This window comes from Scyliorhinus canicula, chromosome 1, assembly GCF_902713615.1.
Source record: "Scyliorhinus canicula chromosome 1, sScyCan1.1, whole genome shotgun sequence".
NCBI classification, from domain to species: domain Eukaryota; kingdom Metazoa; phylum Chordata; class Chondrichthyes; order Carcharhiniformes; family Scyliorhinidae; genus Scyliorhinus; species Scyliorhinus canicula.
In genome coordinates this window covers 221,971,869-221,993,039 of record NC_052146.1, presented here as the reverse complement: position 1 = coordinate 221,993,039, position 21,171 = coordinate 221,971,869, and the positions used below count along the sequence as shown (strand labels likewise).

General features: G+C 48.5%; 1 protein-coding gene across 3 annotated transcripts in view; it reads left to right on the top strand.

Moving 5' to 3' along the window:
- The first annotated feature begins 1,800 nt into the window (after positions 1–1,800).
- snx9b (sorting nexin 9b) overlaps positions 1,801–21,171 on the top strand; it is a 179,085-nt gene continuing 159,714 nt past the window's right edge. The window contains exons 1-2 of one of the 3 annotated variants that reach the window (XM_038808302.1): positions 2,117–2,248; positions 2,315–2,389. In XM_038808302.1, the coding sequence (XP_038664230.1) occupies positions 2,381–2,389 (9 nt within the window). In that variant the 5' untranslated portion in view covers positions 2,117–2,248; positions 2,315–2,380. Of the gene's footprint in view, positions 2,390–21,171 lie in introns of all 3 variants that reach the window. The other 2 variants (XM_038808292.1, XM_038808277.1) reach the window with 2 other exon arrangements.

The following is a 21,171-nucleotide window of genomic DNA, read 5'->3' as shown; positions in this document are numbered from 1 at the left end:
CGCACCGTATAGCCCCCTCGATACCCCCTCAGCCCACCCTCCAACCCTCAGTTCCCGTCAATCATCCCCACAACCCCACCCACCATATCCAACCTCCCACCATCGCCCAACCCTCCCCATTCCCTCTCCCCCACCCTCCCCATTCCCTCTCCCCCACCCTCCCCATTCCCTCTCCCCCACCCTCCCCATTCCCTCTCCCCCCACCCTCCCCATTCCCTCTCCCCCACCCTCCCCATTCCCTCTTCCCCCACCCTCCCCATTCCCTCTTCCCCCACCCTCCCCATTCCCTCTTCCCCCACCCTCCCCATTCCCTCTTCCCCCACCCTCCCCATTCCCTCTTCCCCCACCCTCCCATTCCCTCTTCCCCCACCCTCCCATTCCCTCTTCCCCCACCCTCCCCATTCCCTCTTCCCCCACCCTCCCCATTCCCTCTTCCCCCACCCTCCCCATTCCCTCTTCACCCACCCTCCCCATTCCCTCTTCCCCCACCCTCCCCATTCCCTCTTCCCCCACCCTCCCCATTCCCTCTTCCCCCACCCTCCCCATTCCCTCTTCCCCCACCCTCCCCATTCCCTCTTCCCCCACCCTCCCCATTCCCTCTTCCCCCACCCTCCCCATTCCCTCTTCCCCCACCCTCCCCATTCCCTCTTCCCCCACCCTCCCCATTCCCTCTTCCCCCACCGTCCCCATTCCCTCTTCCCCCACCCTCCCCATTCCCTCTTCCCCCACCCTCCCCATTCCCTCTTCCCCCACCCTCCCCATTCCCTCTTCCCCCACCCTCCCCATTCCCTCTTCCCCCACCGTCCCCATTCCCTCTTCCCCCACCCTCCCCATTCCCTCTTCCCCCACCCTCCCAATTCCCTCTTCCCCACCCTCCCCATTCCCTCTTCCCCACCCTCCCCATTCCCTCTTCCCCACCCTCCCCATTCCCTCTTCCCCACCCTCCCCATTCCCTCTTCCTCACCCTCCCCATTCCCTCTTCCTCACCCTCCCCATTCCCTCTTCCTCACCCTCCCCATTCCCTCTTCCTCACCCTCCCCATTCCCTCTTCCTCACCCTCCCCATTCCCTCTTCCCCACCCTCCCCATTCCCTCTTCCCCACCCTCCCCATTCCCTCTTCCCCACCCTCCCCATTCCCTCTTCCCCACCCTCCCCATTCCCTCTTCCTCACCCTCCCCATTCCCTCTTCCTCACCCTCCCCATTCCCTCTTCCTCACCCTCCCCATTCCCTTTTCCTCACACCCTTCATCCCTAACCCCCCCTCATAGCCCACACCCCCAACATGCCCCTCTCCCACCCACTCCCATCCCCCTCTCCCATCCCCCTCTCTCACTCCCATCCTCACACCCCCTCATACCCTCGCATTGCCCTCTCCCAACTCCCCTCATCCTCACCCCCCATATTCCCCTACCCCCAACATCCTCATCCCCAGCCCTCCAACATTCCTCTCCCCAACCACCCCCCCTCCAACATTCCTCTCCCCAACCACCCCCCCTCCAACATTCCTCTCCCCAACCACCCCCCCTCCAACATTCCTCTCCCCAACCACCCCCCTCCAACATTCCTCTCCCCAACCACCCCCCCTCCAACATTCCTCTCCCCAACCACCCCCCCTCCAACATTCCTCTCCCCAACCACCCCCCCTCCAACATTCCTCTCCCCAACCACCCCCCCTCCAACATTCCTCTCCCCAACCACCCCCCTCCAACATTCCTCTCCCCAACCACCCCACTCCCGCCCCCTGCCTACCCCACCCCATCCCCTGTCAACCTCTCAATCTGAGAATTATGTTCGACCTGTGTGCGGTAGTGTTGAGTAACTGATGGGGAACTGAGTTGGAGTTGCGCTGCCCCGTCCCTCCTCACAGTTGGTTTTCCATAGTATTTGCAAATATATTTGTTATGAAAAGCAGAAGTGGCCGTGTAGAAACGTCATGCTGACAAGTGTTACGGAGCCCAGCCTAATAAGACGTATATCTAAACAAGACAGGCAGTAAAATATAGCAAATTATTTATTTTAGGAAGGTCACCAACTTAACTTTTTCCCCAGTTTCGCCTGTTTGAAGTTGTGCAAATCAAGAGTTTGTCGAGGTCAAAGGCCATTAGTGTATTAGTGATTTATTAAATATTCCCCGCCTGGTGCCGGAGCGGCGACAGCCCTGCCCAGCGGGACCGGCCTCACTCCCTCACACAGACCTGCCCAGCGGGGCCTCACCGGAGCAGCGACAGCCCTGCCCAGCGGGACCGGCCTCACTCCCTCACACAGACCTGCCCAGCGGGTCCTCCCTCACCGGAGCAGCGACAGTGGGGCCTCCCTCACCGGAGCAGCGACAGCCCTGCCCACCCGAGGAAGCGAGAGCAGCGCAGACCCAGGCGGCGGAATGGCCAAGGTAATGGGGCCCGGGGGATGGGGGAGCCCGGAGTTCGGTTGCTCCCGCGCCCGGTGAATGGTTCCCGGGCTCGGGCGTGACCGGAGAATTCGGCTGGGGGCTGTTGGCGGCCGCGGCACGGCCCAAACCACCAGAATGCTGCCGGCTGTCCGGTTCAAGGCCGCCGGCAGCAAACACACTGTGGCGGGAGGTGGAGGCAGGCGGCTGCTGTCCAGTCGCTCGCTGGGCGGATACAAGTTTATGTTTCAAACCCAATTTTACTGTGAAACGATGTGAATGAAATTCCGCCCCGAGCCGGTGAATAGGTTTAGACGACGGTGGCGAGAGAGCGCGGTACAAATCCCAGTGATAGTGCACACACACCGGGACAGTGTACACACACACACCGGGACAGTGTGTACACACACACACCGGACAGTGTATACACACACACACCGGGACAGTGTGTACACACACACACACCGGGACAGTGTGTACACACACACACACCGGGACAGTGTACACACACACACCGGGACAGTGTACACACACACACCGGGACAGTGTGTACACACACACACACACACCGGGACAGTGTGTACACACACACACACACACACCGGGACAGTGTGTACACACACACACACACACCGGGACAGTGTGTACACACACACACACACCGGGACAGTGTGTACACACACACACACCGGGACAGTGTGTACACACACACCGGGACAGTGTGTACACACACACCGGGACAGTGTGTACACACACACCGGGACAGTGTGTACACACACACACACCGGGACAGTGTGTACACACACACACACACACCGGGACAGTGTGTACACACACACACACACACCGGGACAGTGTGTACACACACACACACACACCGGGACAGTGTGTACACACACACACACACACCGGGACAGTGTGTACACACACACACACACACACCGGGACAGTGTGTACACACACACACACCCCGAGACAGTGTGTACACACACACACACCCCGGGACAGTGTACACACACACACACACACACACAGGTGCACCGGGACAGTGTACACGCACACACCGGGACAGTGTACACGCACACATGCACCGGGACAGTGTACACGTACACACACACGTGCACCGGGACAGCGTACACACACACGTGCACCGGGACAGTGTACACACACACGTCGCATCGGGACAGTGTACACACACATACTGGGACAGTACACACATACTGGGACAGTGTGCGCACACACACGCGCCGGGACAGCGTACACACACACGTGCACCGGGACAGCGTACACACACACGTGCACCGGGACAGCGTACACACACACACGTGCACCGGGACAGCGTACACACACACACGTGCACCGGGACAGCGTACACACACACGTGCACCGGGACAGCGTACACACACACGTGCACCGGGACAGCGTACACACACACGTGCACCGGGACAGCGTACACACACACGTGCACCGGCACAGCGTACACACACACGTGCACCGGGACAGCGTACACACACACGTGCACCGGGCCAGCGTACACACACACGTGCACCGGCACAGCGTACACACACACGTGCACCGGGACAGCGTACACACACACGTGCACCGGGACAGCGTACACACACACACGTGCACCGGGACAGCGTACACACACACACGTGCACCGGGACAGCGTACACACACACATGTGCACCGGGACAGCGTACACACACACGTGCACAGGGACTGCGTACACACACGCGTGCACCGGGACAGCATGTACACACGCGTGCACCGGGACAGCGTACACACACACACACACACACACACACGTGCACCGGGACAGCGTACACACACACGTGCACCGGGACAGCGTACACACACGCCTGCACCGGGACAGCGTACACACACGCCTGCACCGGGACAGCGTACGCACACGCGTGCACCGGGACAGCGTACGCACACGCGTGCACCGGGACAGCGTACGCACACGCGTGCACCGGGACAGCGTACGCACACGCGTGCACCGGGACAGCGTACGCACACGCGTGCACCGGGACAGCGTACGCACACGCGTGCACCGGGACAGCGTACGCACACGCTTGCACCGGGACAGCGTACGCACACGCGTGCACCGGGACAGCGTACGCACACGCGTGCACCGGGACAGCGTACGCACACGCGTGCACCGGGACAGCGTGCGCACACGCGTGCACCGGGACAGTGTGCGCGCACACACTGGGACAGTGTACTCACACGTGCACCGGGACAGCGTACACACACGTGCACGGGACAGCGTACACACACGTGCACGGGACAGCGTACACACACGTGCACGGGACAGCGTACACACACGTGCACGGGACAGCGTACACACACATGTGCACGGGACAGTGTACACACACACGTCGCACCGGGACAGTGTACACACACACATACTGGGACAGTACACACACACACTGGGACAGTGTGCGCACACACACTGGGACAGTACACACACGCGCTGGGACAGCATACACATACGTGCACCGGGACAGCGTACACACATACGTGCACCGGGACAGCATACACACAGTCGCACCGGGACGGCGTACACACAGCCACACTGGGACAGCGTACACATAGCCACACCGGGACATTGTCCAACAACACATACTGGGTTATTTTACCAGGACTTTCCGGCTTGCCTAAAGTGACCAATTGTTCGCCGCTGTGTTTGTGCATTTTGCTAACCTGTCGAGTTTTGAACAAAGTGAACTGTGTTTTTGTATAAAGTGATAATTGATGGGGAGACGGTCAGTTTGGATTTGTGTGTAAAAGATCATTAAACATGGTCACAGGCCACGAAAAAAATCACCAGAATTCCCACCTCGTCGTCCAGTGGACCTGGCATTTTAGTGCGATAAGGGCATGTCAGGAAAAAAAGTACTGGGAAGAGTTCAAAAACCCAGTGATTTATTTTGGTGCAGCCAAGTGTTTAAGGAAGTATTATACGGATTGTTCACATGACTTGTTTAATATTCGGTATATAAAAAAATACAGTGACTCATCTGATGCACAGGGTAGATTCAAACAATCAATTTGTTTGAAACGTTTTGTCTTGCAAGTACTTTGAGCAGTGTTCCAGCACAGTATGTACTCTGTATTTCACTGTCAATGAAATAACGTTGATTTCAGTACGACCCCCAGTTTGCATACTGTAAATTTCTTAAGCTCATAAAAGATTTGCATTTAAATTTGGATAACTACCAGCTACTCTGGTAACCTGCTTTGTGATGAACTGGCGGTGACTACTTGAGTCATTGCCTTTTGACAACTCGCACGCGGGTTTCATTGGGTCAGTTTTTTAAAAAATATTCCTTCTTGGGATATGGGCAACTCTGAGACAAGATTGCACTTATTGTCTATGCATTGCATTGAGATAATTAACAGGTGGCTGCACTGTGTGGAACCTGTATGCCAGTCCTTGAACATGGGTAGGCTATTCAGCATTTCTGGCCTGTTTCAGTTAGATCACCATCTTCATATCATATCTTTTTTGACTATCATCTCAGTCTGAAATTTTCAATTGACCTACCTGAGCCGCCTTTTGAGGGAGAGTTCTAGATTTCCACTACTTTGTGTGAAGTAGTGTCCCTTAACATTATCCCTGAATGGCTTGGATCTAAATGCAACCCTTTGTTCTGGATTCTCACACCATAGGAAATAGTTTCACTTTACCCAATCAAATCACTTCATCACTTTGAACATCTCATGGATTATCCCTGAATTTTAATCATTTGTAAGCACCTTTAGTGCTGCCCTTTGCAGATCTTTTTCTCCAGTTCCCTTCTTGTTGTTCTTTGTACTTTCTTCATATTCCTTTATTGTTCCTTAGGGGAGGCGGTGGCACAAGTGGTATTGTCACTGGACCAGTAATCCAGAGACCCAGGACAAGATTTGTGGATCTGGGTTCAATCCCACCATGGCAGATGGTGGGATTTGAATTCAGTACAAACCTGGAATTAAAAGTCTAATGATGACCATGAAAAAGTTGTCGATTGTTGTAAAACCCATCTCGCTCACTAATGTCCTTTAGGGAAGGACATGTGACTCCAGATCTACAGCAATGTGGTTGACTCTCAAAAGTCCTGTGAAATGCATGATAAATGCTAGCACAGCCAGTGACACCCACGTTCCACAAACAAATTTAAAAAACAAAATTTTTATTTATCTAAACCTTTTTTTTTTCATTTTGTGTACGACCCCGCTTTTGTTGATCATGTCGGAATTACACAAGTAGATCTTTAAGGGTGCATACACACACGACTGTGTGGCAACATTTGGCTCCAACTCCATCTACACGTTTGCTGACGTCACGGCCGTAGTGGGTCGGATCTCAAACACCAATGAGTCAGAATACAGCAGAGAGATAGAGAACCTGGTGTTGTACCAACAACAGTCTCTCCCTCAATGTCAGCAAAACTAAAGAGCTGGTCATTGACTTCAGGAAGCAAAGTCATTGTACACACCCCTGTCTGCATCAACGGGGCTGAGGTGGAGATGGTTGACAGCTTCAAATTCCATGGGGTACACATCACCAGCAATTTGTCCTGGTCCACTCACGTCCACGCTACGACCAAGAAAGCACAACAGCACCTATGCTTCCTCCGGAAGCTAAGGAAATTCAACATGTCCACATTAACTCTTGCCAACTCTTACAAATGCACCATAGGAAGCATCCCATCTGGCTGCATCACAGTCTGGTATGGCAACTGCTCGGCCCAAGACTGTAAGAAAGTGAACACTGCCCAGTCCATCACACGAACCTGCCTCCCATCCATTGACTCTGTCCACACCTCTCGCTGCCTTGGGAAAGCGGGCAGCATAATCAAAGACCTCTTCCACCCAGTTTACTCACTCTTCCAACTTGGTCCATCGGGCAGGAAATACTAACAGATTCAAAACCAACTTCTTCTCCACTGTTACCAGACTCTTAAACGGCCTTTTATGGACTGACCTGATCTCTTCATATATCTTCTCTACTGAGTAGTACTACACTCCTATATGCTTCACCCATGCCTGTGTCTATGTATTTACATTGTGTATTTTATGTTTGCCCTGTGTATTTTCTTTTCATGTACGGAATGAACTATCCGAGCTGTACACAAAACAATACTTTTCACTGTATCTTGGTACACGTGACAATAACCAAATCCAATCCAATCCAGCAGGTCTTGTGTTGTACAAAATACTTACTTGAACAGTACCAACTGTAGTTCTTCCCAGTTTATAGTGGTCAATTTCCATCAGAATTGAAACCTTATCTAAACTTAAAACTTCATTTTGTGACTCCTCTTTTCCCTAATCCCCAGTATCAAATTCCGTCATGTTATAATTTAGGTTGCTGTCACTGTTGACCAGGCGTTTGTTTCCTTACCATTTAGATTGATGACTTATTCTGGCTAACTTTCTCATCACTAGACCTAGAAGGGTCGATCTTCTTGTTTCAAAAGATTATTGATCCGGAACTGTGTTGATAACACTCCAGAAATTTTCTGCCTTTGGGACATGAGCTATTTTGCTTCTCCAGTCAGTGTATGGAAAAATGAATTTGTCCCACCATAAACACTCTGCTTTTGCGACAAGCTTCTTAGATCTTTGCATTTATACATCCTGCTATTGCAGTTCTTGGACAACTCCCAAAGAAGTTTTGCATCCTCCTCTATCCAGAATGTTTTTACTGCTGACTCAGCCATATTACAATGATGTAATAATCTTCTTAACCCAATCATATCCAGTTTTCAACCAGACGCCAGTGATTGCAATTAATGTTGCACACGTAAAGCTGGATTTATGCTTCTTCTAATTTGCAAGTTTTAAGTTTTGTACTAAATTAATTTTTATCCAGAATTAATCCAATCCTGGCTCTCCACATATTCTCATTTTAAAAAATATGTTGCACCTCGACTTGTTTAGGTTTTTTTGTTATTTCTTACCCATGTCTTTCTGAAACTTAGGTATTTATGAAATAGTTACGGTCTGCGTTTTGCTCTCATCCTGCTTTTGCAACGTTAGAAACAGAGAATAGGAGCAGGAATAGGCCATTCGGCCCTTTGAGCCTGCTCCATCATTTAAAATAATAATCTTTTATGTCACAAGTAGCCTTGCATTAAAACTGCAATGAAGTTACTGTGAAAATTCCCCAGTCGCCACACTACGGCGCCTGTTCGGGTACACCTGAGGGAGAATACAAAATGTTCAAATTATCTAACAGCATGTCTTTGGGACTTGTGGGAGAAAACTGGGGCACCTGGAAGAAACCCACGCAGGCATGGGGAGAACGTGCCGACAGTGACCCAAGCCTGGAATCGAACCCGGGACCCTGGTGCTTTGAAACAACAGTGCTAATCACTGTGTTACCGTGCTGCCATTTAATATGACCATGGTTTATCCTCTAACTCAACACCATACTCCAGCACACTCCCCATACCCTTGACACCTGTAAAGTCTAGAAATCTATTTCTTTCTTGACTTGGCCTCCACAGCCTTCTGTAGTCGAGAATTCGACAGGTTCATGGCCCTCTGAGTGAAGAATTGTGACCCCTTGTTCTTGACCCTCCAACAAGAGGAACCAACGTTCCTGCATCCAATCTGTCCACCCCTGTCAGAATGTTAAAGTTCAGTGCGATCCCCTTTCATTCTTCTAAATTCCAGTGAATACAAACCTAGTTAACCCAATCTCTCTTTCTACGACAACCCCAATATTCCTGGAATCAGTTTGGTGAACATTTGCCGCACTCCCTCTATGACAAGTATATATTTTCTTGGATAAAGAGACTGGAAGCCTGTGTCCAATGGTGTTCCGCAGGGATCGGACATGAATGTAGGAGATAAGCAAGTTCAGAGATGACACAAAAATTGGTGGTGTGATGAATGGTGAGGAGCAAAACGTTAGATTACAGGACGATATAGACAGGCTGGTTAGATGAGCAGCAGAGTGACAGATGGAATTTAAGTGTGAGGTAATGCATTTTGGGAGGACTAACAAAGCAAGGAAATATACAATGAATGGTCGGAACCTAGGAAGTACAGAGGATTAAAGGGACTTTGATGTGCATATCCACAGATCTCTTAATATAGCAGGACAGGTAGATAAGGTGGTTAAGAAGGCTAATAGTGGAGTTTGCACATTCTCCCTGTGTGCGTGGGTTTCGCCCCCACAACCCAAAGATGTGCAGGTTAGGTGGATTGGCTATGCTAAATTGCCCCTAAAAATTGGAAAAAATAATTGGGTATTCTAAATTTAAAAAAAAAGAAGGCTAATCCGTTGTTAACCGAGGCATTGAATATGAGAGCCGGGAGGTTATGATGGAGCTGTATAAAACACTGGTTAGGCCCCAGCTAGAGTACTGTGTGCAGTTCTGGTCACCACACAATAGAAATGCACAATAGAAGCACAATTGCACTGGAGAGGGTGCAGAGGAGATTCACCAGGATATTACCTGGGCTGGAGCATTTCAGCTATCAAGATAGGCTGGTGTTGTTTTTCCTGGAGCAGAGAAGACTGAGGAGGGACCTGTTTAAGGTGTATCCATTTCTGAGGGACAGCTGATGGATAGGAAGGAACGTTTCCCCTTAGTGGGAGGGCCGGGGGTGGGGGTGGTGGTGGTGGTGGTGGTGTGTGGGGGGATGGGGGGTGGGGGGTCAATAACCAGGGGGCATCGACTTACATTAAGGGGCAGGAGGTTTAGAGGAAATGTGAGGAAATACATTTTCCCCCAGAGGGTGGTGAGAATCTGGAACTCGCTGTCTGAAATGGTGGTAGGGGCGGGAACCCTCACAACTTTAAGAAGTATTTAGATGAGCAGTTGAAATGCCAGAGCATACGAAGCTGCGGGCCAAGTGCTGGAGAATGGGATGAGAATAGTTAGGTGCTTGATGGCCGGCACGATGCTTGATGTGCCAAAGAGCCTTTTTCCGTTCTGTAAAACTCCTTATTCAAGTCAGAGGGGCTTGCAGCACAGAAAAGGCCCTTCAGCCCATCGTGTCTGCGCTGGTCAAAAACAATCACCTAACTATTCTAACCCCATTTTCCAGCACTTGACCCATGGCCTTGTATGCCATGGGATCTCAAGTGCACATAGAAATACTACTTTAAATGTTATGAGGGTTTCTGCCATGACTACTCTTTTAGATAGTGATTTACACCCTCTCGGTGAATCAGTGTTTCCTTGCATCTCCTCTAAACCTCCTGCCCCTTATCTTGAAACTATGCCCCTGGTTATTGAACCCTCCACCATGGGGAAAAGGTTTTTCCTGTCTACTTTATCCGTACCCCTCATAATTTTATACATATCAATCATGTGCCCCCCTCAGTCTCCTCTGCTCTAATAAAAATAACCCCAAGCGACCTATATAAATGATCTGCAAGCAGGGACAGAGTATAACATAGCAAAACTGTGAGCAGTTTTGTGCCCCGTATCTAAGGAAGGATGTGCTGGCCTTGTAATGGGTCCAGAGGAGGTTCACAAGAATGACCCCTGAATGAAGAGCTTGTCATGAGGAGCGGTTGAAGACTCTGGTTCTGTACTCGTTGGAGCTTAGAAGGATGAGGCGGGGATCTTATTGAAACTTACAGGATACTGAGAGGCCTGGATAGAGTGGACGTGGAGAGGATGTTTCCACTTGTAGGAAAAACTAGAACCCACAGCCTCAGACTAAAGGGATGATCCTTTAAAACAGAGATGAGGAGGAATTTTTTCAGCCAGAGGGTGGTGAATCTGTGGAACTCATTGCCGCTGAAGGCTGTGAGGCCAAATCACTGAATGTCTTTAAGACAGAGATAGATAGGTTCTTGATTCATAAAGGGATCCGGGGATATGGGGAGAAGGCAAGAGAATCCTATCAGCCATGATTGAATGGCGGAGCAAACCCGAAGGCCGAATTCTGCTCCTATGTCTATGGTCCTATAGTCTCATAGGCAGCACGGTAGCAGAGTGGTTAACTTTGTTGCTTCACAGCTCCGGGGTCCCAGGTTCGAAACCCGGCTTGGGTCACTGTGCAGAGTCTACATGTTCTCCACGTGTCTGCATGGGTTTCCTCCGGGGGCTCCGGTTTCCTCCCACAAGTCCCGAAAGACGTGCTGTTAGGTGAATTGGGCATTCTGAATTCTCCCTCAGTGTACCCGAAAGGTGCTGAAATGTGGCAACTAGGGGATTTTTACAGTAACCTCATTGCAGTGTTTAATGCAAGCCTACTTGTGATGAGAAAGATTATTACTATTATTATTATTAATAAATTTGTGGATGATACTAAAATAGGTGGGAAAGCAGGCAGTGAATAAGAGATATAGATAGGCTAGGAGATTGGGCCAAAATTTGGCAGCTGGGGTTTATGGTGGATAAGTGTGAGATGATCCATTTTGGCGAAAAAATAGTCAGGCAAATTATTATCTTAAGTGGAAAACAGATTCAAAATGCATCTGGGTAGAGGAATCATGAATAGCAGAAAATCAGTATGCAGGTACAAACAGTAATAAGAAATGCAAATGGAATGTTAGCATTTATTGCAAAAGGACTGGAGTATAAAAGTAGAGAAGTATTGTTGCAATTGTATATGTTGTTGGTGAGACCTTATCTGGAGTATTATGTCCTATTGTGGTCTTATTTGAGGAAGGATGTGGTGGCATTGGAAGGCGTTCAGAGGAGATTCACCAGATTGATTCCGGGGATGAAGGGGTTGATGTATGAGGAGAGATTAAACAGTTTGTGCTTACACTTTTTGGAGTTTAGAAAGATGAGAAAGGATCTGATCGAGGTATATAAAATACTAAAAGTAGATTGATAAAGTAAATGTAGACCAAAAGTTCCCCCTTGTGGGGCAATATAGAATGAGGGTCACATATATGTTGAGAGGCGGTAGATTTAGAACTGAGATAAGGAGGCACTACTTCTCGCAGAGGGTGATGAATTTGTGGAACTCGTTGCACCATAGTGCAGTGGAGTCTGAATCATGAAATGATTTCAAGAGGCATACTTAACTGCCAACCCTGCCCCTCTCTCAACCATGTCTCAGTGACAGCAGATACATCACAACCCCATTTGTAATCTCAATTCATCTCCCTTGATTGCCAGTCTCCTTGCATTTAAATAAATACCATCCAATCTGGCCAAACTCCTTTGTGAGTTAACTGGTCTAGACTATCTATACTTTCCTGACTCACTTAATGTTTCTTATAATTTTGGCTGTGTATCTGTCACTGCTGAACCTTTTCTCAGGATCCCAACCCTGCCAAGTTAGTTTAAACTCTCCTCAACATCATTAGCAAACCTCCCTGCCAGGAGACTGGTCCCATTTTGGTTCAGGTGCAAACCGTCTGCCTTGTAAATGGTCCCAGTGTCTCAGAAATCTAAAGCCTTCCCTCATGCACCATTTCTCCATCCATGCATTAAGCTGAGCTAACGTCTTATTTCTATACTCGCTAACAAGTCACACCAGAAGTAATCCAGAGAATACGACCTTCTGGGTCCTGTAAAATCTATTTCTTGGTGCCCTAAATCCTGCTGGAGGACCTCATTCCTTTTTCTGCCTATATTGTTGGTACCAATGTGTACCACGATATCGGTCTGTTTGTCCTCTCCCTTCTGTATGCCCTGCAGCCATTTAGTGACATCCCTGACCCGGGCATCAGGGAAGCAACATACCATCTTGGCGTCTCTTTTGCAGCCACAGAAATGCCTGACTGTTCCCCTACAGTTGAATCCCCTACTACTATAGCCCTGCCATTCTTCCTCCCCTCTTGTGCAGCAGACCTTCCTAATGGTGCACTGAAGTTGATTGTCACTGCTTTCCCCTACACAGTCATCTCCCCCAACAGTGTTCAAAACGCTCTATCTGTCAGAAAGGGGATGGCCACAAGGGACTCCTACACTACCTGCCTTCCACTACTCTGTTTGGTGGTCATCCATGCCCTTCGTGCCTGTTCAATCCCTCACCTGTGGTGTGACTACCTTGCTGAACATGCTATCCATGACCGACTCTGCATCGCTCTATGTTCCACAGTGAATCCACCCTCAGCACCAGCTCCGAAATGCAGTTAGTCAGTAGGTGCAGTTGGACAGACTTCGGCACACGTGGTCACCAGGGACAAATGAAGCTTCCATGATTGGCCACATAGTACAGGAGGAGCATATCACGGATGCAAGCTCTCCTGCCCTGACTACCCTTGTTCCTCCCTTTTTAACAAGGAATTAAGCTATGTAACAATACTATTTACTTACTTCCCTTCTTTCCGCCGCTCTGTGTTCCCGGTGTGTAACTGTCGCCGCTCTGTGTTCCCGGTCTGTCGCCGCTCTGTGTTCCCGGTCTGTCGCCGCTCTGTGTTCCCGGTCTGTCGCCGCTCTGTGTTCCCGGTCTGTCGCCGCTCTGTGTTCCCGGTCTGTCGCCGCTCTGTGTTCCCGGTCTGTCGCCGCTCTGTGTTCCCGGTCTGTCGCCGCTCTGTGTTCCCGGTCTGTCGCCGCTCTGTGTTCCCGGTCTGTCGCCGCTCTGTGTTCCCGGTCTGTCGCCGCTCTGTGTTCCCGGTCTGTCGCCGCTCTGTGTTCCCGGTCTGTCGCCGCTCTGTGTTCCCGGTCTGTCGCCGCTCTGTGTTCCCGGTCTGTCGCCGCTCTGTGTTCCCGGTCTGTCGCCGCTCTGTGTTCCCGGTCTGTCGCCGCTCTGTGTTCCCGGTCTGTCGCCGCTCTGTGTTCCCGGTCTGTCGCCGCTCTGTGTTCCCGGTCTGTCGCCGCTCTGTGTTCCCGGTCTGTCGCCGCTCTGTGTTCCCGGTCTGTCGCCGCTCTGTGTTCCCGGTCTGTCGCCGCTCTGTGTTCCCGGTCTGTCGCCGCTCTGTGTTCCCGGTCTGTCGCCGCTCTGTGTTCCCGGTCTGTCGCCGCTCTGTGTTCCCGGTCTGTCGCCGCTCTGTGTTCCCGGTCTGTCGCCGCTCTGTGTTCCCGGTCTGTCGCCGCTCTGTGTTCCCGGTCTGTCGCCGCTCTGTGTTCCCGGTCTGTCGCCGCTCTGTGTTCCCGGTCTGTCGCCGCTCTGTGTTCCCGGTCTGTCGCCGCTCTGTGTTCCCGGTCTGTCGCCGCTCTGTGTTCCCGGTCTGTCGCCGCTCTGTGTTCCCGGTCTGTCGACTGCTGTTGCTCTGTGTTCCCGGTGTGTCGACTGCTGTTGCTCTGTGTTCCCGGCGTGTCAACTGCTGTTGCTCTGTGTTCCCGGCGGGTCAACTGCTGTTGCTCTGTGTTCCCGGCGGGTCAACTGCTGTTGCTCTGTGTTCCCGGCGTGTCAACTGCTGTTGCTCTGTGTTCCCGGCGTGTCAACTGCTGTTGCTCTGTGTTCCCGGCGTGTAAACTGCTGTTGCTCTGTGTTCCCGGTGTGTAAACTAGAGAGAACTTGGTATTGGGAAAGTTACAAATCATAAGGTTAATGCTGGATAATGAATTCAGACTGGGCTGACAAGTGACAAATAACATTTGCATCACACTAGTGCACTTCAACAAGAGAGAATCGAATCATCTCCCCATGACATTCAATTGCATTAGCATTGCTTTATCCCCCAAAGTGAATATCACAAGGATTACCATTGACCAGAAACTGAACTGGACGAACCATATAATAATAATAATAATCTTCATTAATGTCACAAGCAGACTTACATTAACATTGCAATGAAGCCACTGTGAAAATCCCCTAGTTGCCACATTTCAGCACCTTTTCGGGTACACTGAGGAAGAATTCAGAATGTCCAATTCACCTAACAGCACATCTTTCGGGACTTGTGGGAGGAAACTGGAGCCCCCGGAGGAAACCCATGCAGACACGTGGAGAACACAGTGACCCAAGCCGGGTTTCGAACCTGGGACCCCGGAGCTGTGAAGCAACAGTGCTAACCACTGTGATACCCTGCTGTCCAATAGTAGAGGTCGCAGATTTGGAACATGCTGCCGACGAGCCTCGGTGAGTTATTTCAGTGCATCTTGTAGATGGTTCACGGCGCTACAGCAGTGCAGTGGTGGTCATACGTGGTGGATTGGGGCAAACCATGCGGGTTGATTTGTCCTGGATGGTGTCAAGCTTCTGGAGTGTTGTGGGATGAACATTCATTCTGACATTGAGGTGGGCATGAACATCGCCAAGATTGGGAGGGTCGTTAATAGTGAGGAAGAAGGTCTCTGGTTGCAGGAAGATTGAGATGGGATGGTCAGATGGACAGATCTGTGGCAGTGGAATTTAACCCTGAAGAGTACGAGATGATGCACTTTGGAAGGAGTAACAAAACCAGGGAATACTCTATGAATGGCAGGACACTAGGAAGCTCAGAGGATCAGGGAGCTCCGGGTGCTTACCCACAGGCCCCTGAAGGCGAAAGGACAGGTGAATAGGGTAGTTACAAAGGCACATTAGACACTTGCCTTCATCAGTCATGGTATAGATTATAAGAGCAGGGAAGTTATGTTGGAGTTATACATAACTTTGGTTAGGCCGTAGCTGGCGTACTGTGTGCAGTTCTGATGCACTGGAGAGGGGCAGAGGAGATTCACCCTGATTTTGCCTGGGATGGCGTATTTGAGCTATGAAGAGAGAATGGATAGGCTTGGGTTGTTTAATTTAGAGTAGAGAAGGCTGAGGGGGGACCTGACTGAGGTGTATAACATTCTGAGGGGTATGGACACGGTGGTTAGGAAGAAGCTTTTCCCCTTAGTTGAAGGGTCAATAATGAGGGGACGTAATTTTACGATGAGGAGCAGGAGGTTTACAGGGGATTTGAGGAAAAATGTTTCACCCAGAGGAAGGTGAATGTCTGGAATACACTGCCTAGTAGGGTAATAGAGGTGTGAAACCTCACAACCTAAAGTACCTGAATGAGCACTGGAATGTCATAACATTCATTTTTCATAGCTGAATAAGCTGAATTTGTTGATTTGTATTATGTGTGCATGGCTGGTTATAACAATACAGATTTCACATTCGATTTGTGAAAACAAATCAAAAGTGTATATCAGGACTTTTCTGTGCGTTTATGTAGCACATTTCATAAACTCCAAAAGGATTTTTAAGTGTAGTTGCTTTTGTAAAATATGAAATGTGGTAGCCAATGTTAAGTATGACAGGAACACAGCATAGCAAATAACAAATGGGATTGATTTCAATATTCTCATCCTTATGGACTTGTCCCTTTCTTTCTCTGTAATTTTCTCCAGCTAATAATTTTCCATCATTGGTGGCCTTGCCTTCAGTTGCCTAGTGTCCCAAGCTCTGACGTATCCTCCTATGCTCTCCGTCTCTCTACTTTGCTTTGGTTCTTTAGGATACTCCTTAAAACATACCCTTTTTACCAAGGTCATTTTGGCCATTTGACCTAATATCTTCTTGTGTGGCTCGGTGTCATACTTTGTTTTCTAATATTCCTGTGAGGCACTTTGGTATGTTTCATTATATTAACAACGCTTAGATAACTTGTTGAAGGCTTCCACTATCAGAATCTGCTCTTGATTTGATTGAGTTTAGATCCTCCTAATTTAAGTTTGGTATCCTGCAAACTTTGTATCTTTTTCAAATTTGGAAGTTGGAAATACTATTCTTTCCCTTTGAATAATGTTTACTTTTAGCAGCTGGAAAATACAATTATTCCTGACACCAGTTCGAGAGCAATCTGTGTGCATGAATGCATTATCTACTGTCTACCCAAGCATGATTAAAAAATGTTCTCACTGAACGATCCTTGCTGCTTTTCTCTCTCAGCTTTTTTTAACAAAAAAATTCTTAGCCTTGATTTCAATTTCCATCTCTACTCATAATGCTGCCCTACCTCTTAAGTTTACTGCCCTCTTATTCTCCCTTGATCTTGCCTCTCATGTGAACTCAGCAGCTAAATGTATTGCCACCCCCTTGAACTTGTCCTCTCACCTGGTCTTGCTATTTCCATTGTATCAATTACAGGTAAGGTCAGCATTTGCTCCTATCACACTCCATTCACACACCCTTTCTATGCCCCAAACCTATTTCCTTCTCTATCCAGTCCTGGAAAAGAAAAACCATCCCCCAATTTGCTTTCAAAATCTGAGCTATCAGGCCTTTGGCCCTCTGTCACATTTCTTCAGCCATTCATTTGCTGAGTTGCACCCTCACCTGTGATGCCCTTGTCCCTAATAAAACCATAAGCTCTCTCTAACTGCAGGCATTCACCCAGTACGGCCCTTATCTCTGCTCCATTAAGATCAAGGGACACAGATTTAACTGATAAGACAGATCTCTGGTTTGGCAGTCACCATTTGATCTGGCTAAACACACACACACCACTATTGGAATGTAAAGATAACCCCTGGCTTTTTCTGCTGTAAACCCAGTCTAACCCTGCCTTCTCCAACAATGAGTGTGAGGAACTTGTGCACTTTTTTGTCACTAAGATTGAGACCGTTTAATTAGCTGCCTCTTCCACTTTCCAATTTTACACAAGCCTACCAGATACAATGGAAATAGCAAGACCAGGTGAGAGGACAAGTTCAAGGGGGTGGCAATACATTTGGGGCCTCACGGTAGCATGGTGGTTAGCATCAATGCTTCACAGCTCCAGGGTCCCAGGTTCGATTCCCGGCTGGGTCACTGTCTGTGTGGAGTCTGCACGTCCTCCCCGTGTGTGCGTGGGTTTCCTCTGGGTGCTCCGGTTTCCTCCCACAGTCCAAAGATGTGCGGGTTAGGTGGATTGGCCATGCTAAATTGCCCGTAGTGTAAGGTTAATGGGGGGATTGTTGGGATACGGGTTGCGTGGGTTTGAGTGGGGTGATCATTGCTCGGCACAACATCGAGGGCCGAAGGGCCTGTTCTGTGCTGTACTGTTCTAAATTCTAAAACTTCTCTCGACAGATACCCCCACTCTTCACATGTTTGTCTATTTTCTTTTATTTCCCTGATGCTCTTTTTGGGTTCACTTTGTCCATCTGACCAACCTCTTGCATCTTTGACCCTATTCCCACAAGCCTGCTGACCAAAAAACTGGTCCCCATGCGATATTGTTAATAGTTTTCTCTCTTTTTAAACCTGAATGAGCACTCCTGTCTTATGAATATACAAATTAGGAGCAGGAGTCGGCCATTTAGTCCCTCGAGTCTGTTCTGCCATTTAATAAGATCATAGTTGATCTGACTGTGGCCTCAACTCCATATTCTGCCTATCCCTTGATAACCTTTGACTCCCTTGTTAGTCAAGAATCCATCGACCTCTACCTTAAAAATATTCATTGGCCTTGCCTCCGCTGCTCTATGGGGAAGAGAGTTCGATAGGTTCACAACCCTCTTGCGAAAAGATTCTTCTCAGCTCCGTCTTAAATGGAAAACTCCTTGTATTTAAACTGTGTACCCTAGTTGTAGGCTAATCCACAAAGGCAAACGCCCTCTCAGAATTTCACATGTTTCTATAAGATCACTTCTGTCTTCTAAACTGCAGTGGACACAGGCCCATGCAGCCAGATCAAACTGTCCTCATAAAATAAACACGTCTTCCCCCCCCCCCCCCCCCCCCCCCCCCCCCCCCCACCCCACAACCCCAATCCCAGTTGCCAGTTGAGTGAACATTCGCTGAACTGCTAATGTGTTCATATCCTTTCTTAAATAAGGAGATCAAAACTTTACGCAGCATTCTATATGTGGCCTCACCAACTGGAGCAGGACACCCATACTGTATATTTTATTCCTCTTGCAATAAACAACAATATTCCATTTGCCTTCGTAATAACTTGCTGTACCTGCGTACTAACTTTCCCTAATTCATGTCGTAGGACACCCAGATCCCTCTGAATCTCAGAGCTCTGCAATCTTTCACCATTTAGATCATATGACTTTTTTCCTTTCTGCCAAAATTGACAAGTTTACATCTGTCAAATTTTGTCCACTCGCCTAACCTTTCCATGACCCTTTGCAAACTCCTTCTGTTCTCTTCACAATTTATTTTCCTCCCTCTCTTTTTGTTCTCAGCAAATTTAACAACCATACATTTGGTCCCTTCATCTGAGCAATTGATATAAATAACTTGAGGCCCCAACAGGACTGATCCCTGTGGTACTCCATTTGTCACATCCTGCCAACCTGAAAATGACCCATTTATGTCTACTTTGTTTCCTGTTAGCTAACCAAATTCTCTATCTGTGTTAATGTATTACCCCTACACCATGAGCTCTCAATTTGCGTAGCAACATTTGATGTGGCACCTTGTCAGATGTCTTCTAGAAATTGAAATGCAATACATCCATAAGTTCCCCTTTATCCATGTTACTGTTACTTCCTCAACAAACTCAAATAAATTAATCAACCATGATTTCCCTTTCACCAAACCATGTTGAGTCTGCCTGACTGCATTGAGATTGTCCACGTACGCTGCTATAAATTCCTTAATAATAGATTTCCTCAACCTCCCTAGGACAGAAATTAGGCAAATTGGCCTGTAGTTTCCTTCTTTCTGTCTCTCTCATTTCTTGAATAGAGGAGTCACATTCACTATTTTATAATCCGATGGAACCTTTCCAGAATCTGGGAATTTTAGGAAATTAAAACCAATGCTTCCACTATCGCAGCAACCACTTCTTAAGATTCTCGAATTAAGTCCATCAGGACCGGGGATTTGTCAGCTTTTAGTTCTAATCATTTTCTCCATACCTTTTCCCTGGTATTTGTAATTGTTTTAAGTTTCTTCCTCCCTTTCACCTCCTGAATCACAATTATTTCTAGGATGTTATTTGTATCCTTTCCAGCAAAGAAAAATTTGAAATAATTTTCAATTATTATTAATGTTCAAGGGCAGTACGGTGATGCAGTGGTTAGCACTGCTGCCTCACGGCACCAAGGTCCCAGGTTCGATCCTGGCTCTGGGTCACTGTCCGTGTGGAGTTTGCACATTCTCCCCGTGTTTGAGTGGGTTTTGCCCCCACAACCCAAAAGAAGTGCAGTGCAGGTGGATTGGCCACACTAAATTGCCCCTTAATTGGAAAAAATGAATTGGGTACTCTAAATTTCTTTAAAAAAAATTATTATTAATGTTCAATTCATTCACCATTTCCCTATTTTCCATTATTAACTCCCCATTCCATTCTTTTTCCTTCACCGTAGGCATTCATCTGGTTTTAGATTTCTAGTTAACTTTCTCTTGTACTCTTAATTTCTCTCTGCTTATTAATCTTTCTTTGCTGTTCATTGTATTCTAACCAGCCGCTCACCTTTGCATTTTATTTCAATTTGATACTATCTTTAGTTAGCCACAGATGGGTGTGCTCTTAGAGTCTGTCTTTCTTTCTGGAATGTATAATTTCTGAGTATTCTGAAATATCTCCTTAAATATTTACCACTGCCACGCTACCCCTTAACCTAATTTCATAGTTCACTTTAGTCAGTTCTGTCTTCATGCCCTTTTCATTACCCTTATTTAAGTTTAAAATATTCACTCCTCTCTCCCACAAATTGAGTGTGAAACTCAATCGTATTATGATCACTGCCACCTAGGGTGCATTTACTATAAAGTCATTAATTAATCCTGTCTCATTACACAGTGTCTTTGTACACTAGTCAATGAAAGTGGAGAGGCAGCAGCAGCAAGCAATTAGAAAGAAAAATGGTACATTGGCCTTCATTGCAAGAGGATTTGACTTCAGAAGTAGAGCTGTCTTGCTTCAGTTATACAGGACCTTGGTGAGACCACACCGTGTGTGTTGTGTGCACCTTTGGACTCTATCTAAAAGTATATACTTGCCTGGGGGGGGGGGGGGGGGGGGGGGGGGGGAAGCAGCCGTGGTTCACTAGGCTAATAACCGG